The sequence below is a fragment of the Ciona intestinalis genome, chromosome 10 (genome assembly GCF_000224145.3).
Source record: "Ciona intestinalis chromosome 10, KH, whole genome shotgun sequence".
Taxonomy (NCBI): Eukaryota; Metazoa; Chordata; class Ascidiacea; order Phlebobranchia; family Cionidae; genus Ciona; species Ciona intestinalis.
In genome coordinates this window covers 2571559-2585236 of record NC_020175.2, presented here as the reverse complement: position 1 = coordinate 2585236, position 13678 = coordinate 2571559, and the positions used below count along the sequence as shown (strand labels likewise).

Sequence of the window (13678 nt, the reverse complement as noted above, 5' to 3'; positions counted from 1 at the left end):
CAAGCAAAGGTTTACGGTGCTGCAGTAAGATGGAAAACGAAGTCCCAAGACTTGGACTTGTATTTTTTCGCCGACTTTGGAAAATATTAGGCATAATTTTCCAGCGTTGGAATTCCCGTGCAACTGTGATATTCGTCATCTTTACTGTGCTATCTCTGCTTTGTAAGTTATATGTACAGTTTATAAGTTAACTAAATGCCATGTAATTTGTTGAAGGCCTTTTTTATGTGCCTGTCCTTGCACGAGTGACGAGTTAGTGAACATTAGGTGTATTGAGCTGCCTGTTATAACATCTGACTTGTCTCTGCTAGATAGGGATGAATCATTGCTATTTATTCATTTATGATTTTTTAACAGATTTGTTTTTAAATATTTTTTTTTAATGGTGTGGTGGGGAAAAATGGGACACCCTTTTATTTCATTTTCTCATTCCATTTGGTAGTAAACAAAGAACATTCAAATAATTATGAATCTGTATTCTCACGATTTTCATAGACCGTGTAAATTTTTTAAACCACGATCAGGATTATGTGCTAAAGGTCTCCCATCTTCCCCCACCCTCGCATAAATCTTTTTTAATACCATTTTTAATGTTTGTTTCTTTCACAAAACCAGCGGTGTTTGATACATTAGTTGGCCTATATTATTTAAATGTGATATGGATACCATTTCATACATACCATAAAATTATCTCAATTCATTGATGGCTGTAATATTAATATAATTGGTATTTATTTCAGTGCAATTCGTGATCTATGCTGCTGGTCTTGTTCCTTCCAAATATTTTACAGTTCTTGGAGCAAAAGATGCTGAAACTTTTCCACAGCTTGCTGTTTATTCTATTCTAATAATTGTTCTCAATGCTTTGGTAAGCTACTTTCTACTTTGTTAACAATCAGCATGCATGCTATGGCCTGAAGACAGATGAGTGGTGTAAGATTGAAATAATGTGTCATATTCAGTGGTTCAGCTAGGTGGTTTTTGATCGAGACTCAAGACCCCTCTTTTGTAAATAATACTTTATATATTTGATCTAATCAAGTTGATTAAAGCATAATAAAATTTATATATTTCATTCAACTGTAATTGCATGACTAGTTTTTGTTTTAAGAGAGTTTAGTCTAATTTTACTAGAGTCATGAACAAGATGTAAAAAGGAAGTATTTTGGGTAACGAAATAAGGAAATTGATTAAAAAAGTAGCATTCAAAATTTAAAATTAGAATTAGAACTTTCGGTTGGCAATCAAATTATTGGTCTGTTGCTTTCGGTATGTTTATAAGAGCAGTAAGGTTTCCATTTTAAGTTTAATCCTTGTTTAAAACATTAAGGTTTTTGCACCAGTGTATTTAACTTGCAAAGATTAACCTGACTGTATGTACAGTGCAAAGTACAAGTACATAGTAAACTTACCAAAGCTCACTATAAAAACACTGATATCATCAATTTTATTTCAGATGAAAAGCTGTCTTACATACATCTCAAAAATCCTATATTTAACCTGGAGACAGACACTGTGTGGAAAACTTCATCTTGATTATTTTAAAAACATGAATTACTACAAGTTGAATGTACTGGATAATAAACTTGATAATGTGTAAGATCTATAAGATAGTTTTTACATTGTTTAAAAAATTGACTAAATTTTAGTTTACATGCCATTACTTAGTAAAGCCAGCTTGGTACAGTAGTCATGCAGCATGCTATGCAAGTCACCTGGTTCATAATGAGGGAGCACTCATTAAAAAAATCATTGAGATAATGCACATTCATGGTAACTCGTAAGCTGGCACGAGGTGTTAAACCCGTGTTATAACGACTGTCGTTTTCCGGCCACGCGAGGATAAAGTTAAGTTACATTCATTCATCCATTCGTATTGCCTATAAAGTACTTTTCGGGATAAGAACAGAAGGCTCTATGTGACAAATTTTGCCCATAAATTGTTTATGTTTACTTAGGCATTAACACGTTATGTATATTAGTGCGTACACTGTTCCTATCAAGTCCTAACTGATCTAAAACATTTCTTTTAGTGATCAGAGGTTGACCAGAGATGTTGAGCAGTTTTCCCGTGAATGGAGTTTAATGTGTGGAAAACTAGTTGTTGTTCCATTCACTCTTGTGTATTACTCATACCAGTGTTTTGTGAGCACCACATGGATTGGGCCGGTCACCATATATATCTATTTTCTTGTTGGAACGTTTATCAATCGGATCATCATGGCTCCTATAGTCAGGCTCCAAGTGGAACAAGAAGTAAAGGAGGGAGATTTCAGGTCAGAATGCGTAAAGTATAACTTACTTTATCCTTGCAAGGCCAGAAAACGACAATCATAAAACACCGGTGTTCGATTTTATGCACTTTTTGCCAGCTTACGAGTTACCAAGTGTGTAACTTTGTGGGTGATTATTTTATAGGGGAATTTTTCATTTTTTATGTGTGGCTGATAATTTGGACAAATTTGGGCACAAACTCCTAAAGATCTGTAAGACATAGTCTCTCATTTGTTTAATATATATGGTAGTATAGGCAGACTCACCAAAAACATGTGTTTAACATGTTACCTGGTAAAAAATTTATAAACTTTATAGCAAAAAAAATTCGGAATTTATTTTTTTTTTTTTCCCACTGCCAACACACAAAAGCCCATGGATAAAATAGTTTAATCATTTTATCACATTTTGAAAGCTCTTGCTCAAATACAGATTGCAGCTATAATTAAATATAGGGTTATTTATATATATAATATAATATATATAAATATGTATGTTATCTGAGTAAAATTTTAAAATTTATTTTCTGTTCATTATATGTTCTTATGTTTATGTGGACTTTTACCACATACTGCCAACACACAAAGCTTATTAATGGTTCACGCATTTCTCTGCATAACATTTTAAAACTTCTTGCTTAAACACAGGTTCCAGCACCTCCAAGTGCGTGTGAATGCAGAATCAATGGCATTTCACAGAGCTGGCAAAACTGAGCAGACAAAGAGCAACGAAAAACTTCGTACGCTCATTAAGACACAAATGTCTTTATTTAACTGGTCTTTCTGGCTTAACTCTGCTGTAAACATATTTGATTATGTTGGTGGGATCCTTAGTTATCTTGTTATTGCTATACCAATATTTGCCGGAAATTATGACGACTTGGCTCCGGAAGAAATAAGTGCTCTTATAAGCAAAGTAAGTGTTAGTTTGGGATTTTCTATTCCATCACAAGATTTGTGCTTGAATCTTAATACTAAGTTTTGCATTAATTCGGTGCTAGTACAGTTTAAAGACTTGACATTGTTTTCCTGTGTATTGTACAGTCTAAATATCTATGCACTAAATTTATAAAAAAAGTCCATTTTAAAACTCAGTACAACTTTAGTTGGATTTATTATATGCCTTATAAAAATGTGTATCTCTAGTTCACAAAATCAAAACATTTGCTGTGCTTAATAATACATGGTCTGGTTAATTTGGACTTTGATAAATGTGATTGTTTTCTCACAGAACTCCTTTGTTTGCATCTACCTTATCTACAGCTTCTCTCAATTAATTGACATGTCAAGTACTGTGGGCGACATGGCTGCTCATACACACAGGTAGGTTCCACTTCTACTCTAAATGTTGTGGTCTATGATATGATATGAGCTTAATTTTAATTAAATAAATACATTATATCTGAAAAGGCACTAATAAATATTAAATAAACTAAACATTTTTTTTCATTCTGAAAACAATAGCATTTATTTTTTATTAAAAAAATAGAATTAAGCAGAATGAATTTAATATCCAATGACATATATTGAAGGTAAGTAGCACAAAAGTTTTGTAAAGATTGTAAAAAAAATATGTAGTTGACTAGTTGGCTTCCTTGATATACAATGAAAAGTGGGTCCTTGTAAAGTAAGGGAAACAGTTTTTGTAGCGTTTATTACTGTGTAGCAATACAGAAAAAATGGCATCAAAACTGAAGTTTTTTATCAGTTTATCATACATTTTATCACACAATATAAATTGAATCATTGCCTTATATTTCCTATACAATTTTAGTTGGTTATAGTCAAATATTTTCTGTAATATTGTAAAACAAATATTCCGTTAATATTTGATATCAGACTTGGTCAGTTGATTGAATCCTTGGATGTGGAAAACAAGGATCAACCTCCAGAAGAAGAAGATTCTTCATTCACATACGAGAATGAATCTTACTCGGACGAAGAGAATATTTTAAAAGATCAATCAACTGGAGAAGAAGAATTCAGAGTTGTTGAGGCAATGATAGTAGGAGATAAAACCGGTGATAAAAGGTAGAGGTTTCTTTGTAGAATTGGTAAAATGTAAAATTTATTTTTTTAAACTTTTCTAAGACATATTCTCTGTGAAATATATCGTATTCTCTGTTAAAATCGTTTTAAGATACTATAATTGCATTGTTTATTTTAACAAAGACTATTTTTGTCCAACAGCCTGACATTAATCTTAATATCTTTGGGCTGTTTAAATTTTTCATTCAATAAAGTAGATTCAAGCTGCAATATTTTTATACTATTAAAAGCCTGATTCTTCTTGTTGGTTAAAATGTGATTTTTTTTAGTTTTGCGTCGAAGCAACCAGAGAGAGATGGCGTGTTCTTTAAACTGCAAAGTGTAAGTTTTTTACATAAAGATCCAATATTTTTGTGTGGTTGTGTATTATTTCACTTTTTTTTGAACTATATCTTTTGCAATATTTGAAATTGGTGTTCTAGAAATACGAAACTTTTTATTTAACCAAAATATTCTAGCCTTCCAGTAAGGCATCATCCTGTTCAATTAGTAATTTCAATTATTCTAATATGTCTGGTATTTTATTCCATTTTTATTCTTTATTTGTTTAAAAATAGGCTCAATACTTTTAGCGCTGTTGAATATTGATTTACCGTCAGTTTAATTGCTGTTTATAAAGTAAACCCTTGAAAAGCATTTAAATATTGCTTTGTCATGGAACAATATCCAATTTACCTTTCCGCAGGTTTCGGTCACGCCTCCAGACAAAACTGCAACTCTATTGCAAAGTCTAAGCATCTCTTTATCTGACGGGAAAAATGTTTTAATAACTGGTCCAACCGGTGCTGGAAAAACCTCGCTTTTACGAGTTTTAGCAGGATTATGGCCAGTTGAGACTGGTTCTATTAACAGGTTCTTGGAATTTGGCAAAGAAGGTGTTATGTTTTTGCCTCAAAAACCTTACCTTACGGATGGGACCTTGCAAGACCAGGTTGATTAAGCATTTTTAGTGTTGGTAGTATTATTGCCATACACAGTATTACAAACAGAAAATTTATACTAAGCATATACCAAACTAAATCAGACACGCATGTTATAAATTATCAGCTTATACATTGCACATAGCAGCAAACACATCTGCTATGTTAAGAGATTTTGTTACAAATACAAAACAAGCAGAAGAACCCATTTAAATGTATGCAAGATACAATATAGGACCGATTAGTTTAACTTACTACACAACCTGTTGTCCAAATTGTAAAACATGCAGAAAAATCACTCTCAACATTGTAAATACGGTAACTCGTAAGTGTATATTCCGGTGTCGTAACTTCTGAAGGCTAATAACAATGTAATATATGTTTTGGTTATTTTCCAGGTAATGTACCCTATCTACAGTCTTCCAAATGGTATTAATGAGGAGGAAAATAGAAACCATATTTATTCCATCATTGAAGAAGTTGGCTTGTCTGATTTGTTAAAAGGCAACAGTGGATCTGTGGACAGGTGGTCCTATAGCTAAAGTTAAAGCAAAACTCTTCTAAACTACCTGATAGCCATATTTCTGAAGTATTTGTGACAAGTTTAAAACTGATTTGTGACATGCCATTTTTCTAAATTATTTGTGACAAACTGACAAGTTTAAAAATGATTTGTGGGAAGCCATTTTTTAAAATTATTTGTGCCAAATTTTACAGTTAGTTAGAAATTTTAAATGTTGCTGTTTAAAGTCACATATGAGGTACAACATAATTACTTCTTTTCGTGCCAATGTTGTATACAGTTTACATTGCAGAAAAGAATTGAACTGGAGTGACAAGCTATCCCCAGGTGAAGCGCAGTGCTTGGCATTTGCAAGATTGTTTTACCACAACCCAAAGTTTGCAGGTGATTAAAACAATCTTTATATAAAATACAATTTAAATGAATGTATTGAATTGAATGTAACTTACTTTATCCTCGTGTGGCCGGAAAACGATAGTCGTTGACTCGTTATAACACATGTGTTATGTTTTATACACCTCATGCCAGCTTAGGAGTTACCATGTATGTTACTTCATGGCTAATAAGTTGGTTAATTTTAAATTTGCCATTTCACATATTGTTTCTTAATGTAGTAATGGATGAACCAGCAAGTGGTTTGGATCCAAACATGGCAGACAATCTATATCTGTCGTGTATGAAGCGGAAAATCACTTACTTGACTGTTGGACATGGTTCAACTTTACAGAAGGTAAAGTAAACAGTTCATTCTATTATTATGAATATGGTATTAGTATTACCAGTTATATACCATTAAAATTGTATTTTTATTAACTAAAATAATTTATGTTGCACCCACAGTCAATAACTGCTCAAAGAAAACCTGTTATTTTTGTAAAAGTGTGTTTCTGTATATCATATTAAAATCACATAGTTAACAAGTCGTCATGTAAAATTTTTTTATATTTCTAGCACCATGATGAAGAACTGCGCATTTATGGAAATGGGGATTGGTCAATAATCACTTTACTTTAGCATCAAAAATGTTTATGATATTATGTGCAATTTAAATTTTAACTTTTTTTTTAATTTTTGTTATTAAATTTTAGCAACGACATGGTATTGCGAGTAATTTTAAGCTGTGTGGTGCAGCCATTATGGTACAATTGTACTCCACTGTTTTAAGGTTTACAAGTAGATTAGCAAGTGTTTCAAAACAGTGATTATTTGACATGTTGCATAAAGTTTCAAAGTAAATACATTTGTCACGTTTACTATTTGTACTTTACCTTTACTCTACCTTACGAATAATTTAAAGTGACTTATATGAGTGCTTCAATTTTATAAATATGTATTGTGTTTTAGCAATTTTGCCTAAATAAATTTGTTGCATATTCTAGGCTATAAATAACATGCTCAACTCAATTCTGCTGGCTTCAAATCAAAACCTGAAGATTCAACATGTAAACGTCGTGTTTGAAACGTTTTTAACGGAGGGTCGTATTAAATTTGGACCGGGTGGTCATTATTTTGATCCGACCGACTGCGCAGTAGCGTTGCGACGAATGCGCAGTGGATTTGGTACAAATTCAACGTTCGGAACAATTATGTGGGCAAAATGTAAAAGACGGAACAAATATATCACGACACCTAAGGGGCCACGGGCATGGCGCAGGTACGGGCCATACAAAATTACAAACCCCTTTTCCTATTGCAAAATAAATTAAAATGTTGTACCACGTGATCCAATAGCCAATTAGGTTACTTGTTTATCCCGCGCTAATAGTAGTGCAGAAAACGGTTGTGTTTATACAAACATATTACATAACAGTTGGTGTTGCTACCGCTGTATCAGTTTAATGAAATGGAGAAGCATGTTGATATAGAAGACCATGTTGCATTGGGTATTAACGCTGCGTTATCTATGTTTGAAGAAGATGAAAGTAGTGTAGGTGAGTGAGTTGATGTATCAATTTATGTTCACTTCGGTGTTGCCAGCAAAGATTTAACGTTCTGGAAATTCGGGCAGTAATGAGAATCTTCCGGTGCATATCAGAATAGGCTGGTGGAAAGTACTGTTAGTGGTTGGTGGTTAGGGGGTTAGGTGTTAATGGTTAGGGGTTAGGTGTTAATGGTTAATTGGTTAGGGGTTAGGTGTTAATGTTTAGGGGGTTAGTGGTTATAGGGGTTGTTAGTGGTCATAGGGGTTAGTGGTTAGCAAATAGGGTTGGGAAGCCTCTTTACTAGCACCCCCAATTCAGATACAAGTGGTCAAATTATTCTGTAACAAAGGTTTTATTTACCTATTGCCAAGAACATATATTAAAACAAAAAGAATCAAATCAACAAAAAATAGACAGTCTTTAAAACACGATATGGTTAAACAGTGAACAACATTTATTCCTAACAAATTGTTGGTTATAGAAACAACATTGCCTTCATCATTAACAAATCATGAACGAGCGTATGTACACAGGATGTCATCTAGTTATGGGGTAATATCGAAGAGTGTGGGGTGAGTTATTTAAAGTAAATTTATAGCAATTTCATATTTATTGGTTGGCCAATTAAAACATCTGACTCTGAGCAATGTTAAGTTTTCTCACAAAAAAGTTTTTAAATCTAAATTATTTTTAAAAAAATGAGATGAACAAAAATAAAATTAATTAGAAAGTAGCTATGTGCCATAGTGTATTGTTTGTGTAGGTGTACTGTTAGGTCTTAGGTGTGTCTGCGGTATTACATGTCACCATTTGCCATAGGGCCATGTTAGGTCGTTAGAAGCGTTTGGCGTGGCGTCAGTCTTATTTTTAAACAGGGTTTACATCATGTGTTTAATTCTAAGCACCCGGTTTTAAACCTTAAAATAAATTTGCTGTTTGGGCTTAGTGAGATTCTAGAAATGTTCTTGTGCACGACCGATTAATGTTTAACATTCCTTTTTTTGTAATTTACCCAATATCGGTTTATTTTTTGTAATTTTATTGGTTGGTAACGACTTTTGGTTTTATTTTTAAACATTTATTTTTAATAATTTATCTTTTATCGATAAGAGATACTGAGTGGACCTCTAAAAAAGACCAAGCTATGATCTGTAAATAACACACAAATTCACTTAAATTACCTTTATATTATTTTGAAACTGAAAAGTAATTTTTAACTATTTTAGGCAGGGAACATCACGGTATGTTGTTTTACACAAAGTACAGGAAAGAAATATTGTCGATACACCTCTGTTATGTAAACTCAGTCAAACATCAAAATGGGTTTTGCAATCACTATTGGCAAGGTGGGATTACTATGGGTATTAAACAACAGCTCCTATTTTAACTGATGCTGTTCCTACACTTTTTTCCATAGCGTGTTTTAACAAATTCCATTCTCTTCGTTATATAAGTAATATAATCTTTAGTATTTAAAAAAATAAAATAAAAAGTTGTTTTATGTTAATATGATATTATTATATGAATATATATATATATATATATATATATATATATATAATTTTTTTAGATAAAAGTCAATTTTGTATCATAACGATAACAGTTTTTTGGGCAAATAATTTAACATATTTCCACGCGGTACTTCATGCAAAAGTTTGGTTTAGAAATTAATAATGTTAATTGTTGATTTAGATGGCCAAGTAAACCAAAAGAGAAAATCGAATCTTTACGACCAGAGAAGAATTGTGGAGTGAAATTTGGTTTGTTTATTTTTAAACATGGCATGTCTTTTTTTACATTTTCTTATAACAATATAATCATAAAATGCTAGCGCCCAATTTTTACTAGAACCCCAACCTAAAAAGGTGTCTTTGGCCATGAGCTTTTCAGCTCGTGTAGGCTTGGCAGATCCCTAATTTAATAATTTCAGGTTTTTCTTTATTGAATTTTTTATACGCAGGATATTATGCTGATATTACAAAACCAAGTGGCCGCCTACCGAACGGAATCCCTCAAATACCCTCCCCATGTTTAACGCAAACTTTTGATTCCTTTCAATCAAACTTACCAATCTATAGCAAGAAATCTGAGATTTTAGAAACAATATGGAAGAATGATACTGTGCTTATTGCTGGTAAACCTGGATGTGGAAAATCTACACAGGTGAGAATATTAACAATAAGATATAAATGAATGTAGTTTTTTTTAATTTAATCTTTTTTTAGGTGTTTAAAATTTTTTGGGTGAGGTCCTTGTCAAGGACCTGGGATTTAGGCCAGTTTTGGTTCATTACCCAAACAACTGGAAAGCTCATTTCTAAATAAATGTAACTTACTTTAGCATAAATTAGGGCAACGACAGTCTTTATAACATGTGTGTTTTGTTTCATACCTCTTGTGCCAGCTTATAAGTTATCTATAAAGTATGGCTGATAATTTAAACAATTCATAGGGGACCACTGAATTGTAGCAATTGCTGTTAAGTGTCGTACACAACCACACATAGGCACCCACAAAGTAGCATACATAGTAACTCATAAGCTGGCACGAAGTGTATAAAACAAAACACCTATGTTATAAAGACTGTCTTCCCAGGCCTACAAGGATAAAAAAGTTACAAATAAAAAAATTCCCCCAAAAAAATAATCGCCCACAAAATAACATACATGGTAACTCGTAAGCTGGCACGAGGTGTATGAAACAGAACACCTATATTATAACGATTGTCGTTGTTTTAAATTATAATTATTGTTGAATTTACTCCACAGTTACCTCAATACATATTGGATGAAAGTTTGAAACAAAAGCAAGTTTGTCGAATAATATGCGTTCAACCGCGTCGAAGTTTGGCCGTGTCGATGGCCGAGAGGGTTGCTAAGGAAAGGGGGGAGTGTGTCGGTCAAACTGTCGGATATCAAATTCGCCTGGAAAGCAGGTTCATTTGGTTATTGTGTGCTAGTAATATATCATGGTGTGTTAAACCTTTGGAGACAAAATATGTTTTAACAACAATTTCTCTTCTAAATTTTTTTTGGGGGGGAATGCGATATACTTTTTCTGTTTTTGACCAGCTGTCACTTATTGTTCTCTAACGACACAGGTATTTGTGTTAGCGAAAAAACAATTATTTAGGCATTAGAAACATTGCTACAAGACTGAGTTTTGATGATGTCATAAAATTTCTAATGACATCATCAGGATACCAGAAAGCTTGTTTATATAAACTAATAATTTAGGCTTGTGGTCATATTATTTTACTTCATTGCTGGGTAAAAATGTTGATTTAATATTTATGTTTTTCCTATCATTCATTTTTTTGCAACTATACTTAAGCATGCAACTCTCACTACAGTAGATTCTATTAAAGTTATATTTGGCAGGGCATCACCGAGGACCTTGCTCACATTTTGTACGAACGAAGTTTTGCTTCGAACACTGATGGCTGGGCAGTCCGTGCTTCAAACAATGACCCATATTATTATGGTCAGTGGATGTTATGAATGAATGTAACTTGCTTTTTTTGCGTGGCAGTTATTATAACACAGGTGTTCTGTTTCATACACCTTTTGCCAGCTTACAAGTTACCACATATATAACTTTTTGGCTAATTGTTTTTAGCAAGTTTTTTTTTCAATTTTTGTAGTGTAATATGCCTGACAATTTAGACAACCCCTAAGTGACCAATAGGTTGAAGGAATTGCTGTTAAATTTCTTGCCTAAAAACATATACTCCCACAATGGTAGCAATGTCAAGCCTTGAACCATAAACTGTGGGGCAGACGTGCCAATCACTTTGCTATAGCGTCTCACTTTTATAGCGTTTTAGATTAGGCCTTACTGTGTTTGGTTTGGATTTTTTAAATTTCAGTTTAAGGCTTTAAAGTAGTTTTTACATCTAGCCTGTCTTTGTCAACTGTCATTCTACTGCTAATTACATTTTCGCTGTTCTAATTGATCTAATTCTCGTTATTTTATTTAAAGAAATAAATAAAGTTAATGTCATTTAATTTCTGCAGGATGAAATTCAAGAAAGAGATAAATTTGGTGACATTCTGTTAATCCGACTGCGTCAGTTAATCCCAAACCACACGTTTCATTTGTTGTTAAACACGTGCGATACCGATAATATGATGTTAATCAATTATTTACAGCCGTGTCCAGTTATTAAAGGTAGGTATATATAAATAATATCGGAATATCATAAATTTTAACAGCGTTTATACTGAGAGATTGTTTTTTCAGTTGATAGCAAGTCCTTTGATGTAAAGGAATATTTTCTTGAAGATATTATAAGCAGGTTAGTTGAATGAACATAACTTGTTTGTTCCAACCCAGTGGTCATTAATAGGTTGTCCAAACTATATACAGCAAATAATTTTTTTTTAAATTCTAAAAATAATCACCCACAAAGTAACATACATGGTAACTCGTAAGTTGGCACAAGGTATATGAAACAGAACACCAGTGTTTGATGACTGTCCTTTTCTGCCACGCAAAGATAAAACAAGTAACATTTATTTAGTCCCTTGTTATTTTCTCATACATTACTTTATGCAAATAATGTGTTTGTTGTCAAAACCATATAGTAGTATGGTCACTCACTGGTCAGTGGTTTAAAACTACGAAACTGTTAATTTTAACAACATTTTAAATTATAGACAAACTATTTTTTAGATCATCTGAATTTGGAATACAGCATGGTAACAATCTCCAAGTTTGTATTTTGTTTTGTAAATTTAAAACAATTTATATTTCAGATGTTATTCGAGTTTCAGAGGAAGTTGTGGAGAGGGTAAAATATTAAACCACGGTGTACTTGTACACCCACTACATTTTCTTTCTTTTTTTTATTTAAATTAGTGATCAAAAATTTATAATGAAGTTTTTTAAATCATATTAATTTTTCTAGTTAGTTTCACTTTCAATACAAACTTGACATGACCCTATGTTACCCATATAAATGATACAATTTGCATTTTAATTTTTAACTTTAATATTTGTCAGGAAAATCAGAATATGGTTCATGACATGGAAGATGTATTAATACTGGATAAAAGCAAGTATGACGCTGCATTGTATTTAACACGTAATAATTTGGGTAGCGACGTGACACAGAGGTTACAGGTTCAAGACTTGGCGTTGCTATTCTAGGTGTATTTGTCTTTAGGCAAGACATTTAACAGCAATTGCTTCAAGCTGGTTGTCAGTAATAGTCTAAATTATCAGCCATACAAAAATACACCCATCTAAATTCCAGATGTGGTAACTCGTAAATATTCACTCTATAAAACAGAACACTCATGTTATAGTGACCGTCAATGTTCCGGCATGTACAAAAAAAAGTTACATTCATTTGTCATAAGACTAAAGTAAGCCTGTGTTTTTTTCATGTTTTTAATCAAAAACAACTTTTTCAGTTCAGTTGAAGATTTATTGGAAAATACTTCTGATGAAAATTCATTACAAGGTACAATCTGTTGAAATATTTAGCGAAAATTTATAAACCATTGAACATAGGTGGTATTAACCAGCCAACCAAAACATATGATGGTTCAAATGGAGTGGTTTCAGTTGGTCAAATACATGATGACTTGCATCATGTTGATTATGATCTTATCTTATGTTTACTGGAATTACTTTGCACCGATTACACTGGTGGGTAATGTTTTATTCAATAAACAGTTTATAAAGTAATGCCGTATTTAATAAAGAGTTTAGGTAACTCACGCAACATAATCCGGTGATGTTTCGATTGTTACAAATGCGTATTTTATACTCATAAGTATCGTATTGTTTCACCAAAAACTGACATGTGGGAAATTGCTGGGTAGGTTGAGCTTTTATGGCAATTATTTTGTGACGCGAGATGAATTTTATGGACTGAAACCAGCGCTGTGGCATAGTGGTTAGCGCGCCTGCCTGTAACCCAGAAGTAATGGGTTCAAAGCTTGACGCTGGTACCATTGTGGGCGTATGTGTCCTTGGGCAAGAC

The 13678-nt window shown here is 32.7% G+C and overlaps 2 protein-coding genes across 2 annotated transcripts in view; both read left to right on the top strand.

Moving 5' to 3' along the window:
- Positions 1 to 29: 29 nt before the first annotated feature.
- Positions 30 to 6779, top strand: LOC100181360 (ATP-binding cassette sub-family D member 4). Its single transcript, XM_002130564.4, has 13 exons — positions 30 to 162; positions 741 to 868; positions 1457 to 1596; positions 2034 to 2276; positions 2922 to 3189; positions 3505 to 3596; positions 4113 to 4304; positions 4592 to 4643; positions 5008 to 5253; positions 5641 to 5768; positions 6058 to 6149; positions 6380 to 6495; positions 6717 to 6779. Exons 1-13 carry the CDS (start codon positions 30 to 32, stop codon positions 6777 to 6779), a joined length of 1893 nt encoding a protein of 630 aa, XP_002130600.1.
- A 424-nt stretch (positions 6780 to 7203) lies between these two features.
- The window catches only part of LOC100179861 (3'-5' RNA helicase YTHDC2-like), a 13837-nt gene continuing 7362 nt past the window's right edge, over positions 7204 to 13678 (top strand). Inside the window, exons 1-14 of the mRNA XM_002123843.5 lie at positions 7204 to 7696; positions 8169 to 8259; positions 8914 to 9033; positions 9380 to 9447; positions 9648 to 9850; positions 10455 to 10621; positions 11067 to 11169; positions 11703 to 11856; positions 11929 to 11983; positions 12361 to 12386; positions 12444 to 12478; positions 12691 to 12746; positions 13104 to 13153; positions 13204 to 13341. Of these exons, the coding sequence (XP_002123879.3) occupies positions 7609 to 7696; positions 8169 to 8259; positions 8914 to 9033; positions 9380 to 9447; positions 9648 to 9850; positions 10455 to 10621; positions 11067 to 11169; positions 11703 to 11856; positions 11929 to 11983; positions 12361 to 12386; positions 12444 to 12478; positions 12691 to 12746; positions 13104 to 13153; positions 13204 to 13341 (1354 nt within the window). The 5' untranslated portion in view covers positions 7204 to 7608. The remainder of the gene's footprint in view (positions 7697 to 8168; positions 8260 to 8913; positions 9034 to 9379; positions 9448 to 9647; positions 9851 to 10454; positions 10622 to 11066; positions 11170 to 11702; positions 11857 to 11928; positions 11984 to 12360; positions 12387 to 12443; positions 12479 to 12690; positions 12747 to 13103; positions 13154 to 13203; positions 13342 to 13678) is intronic.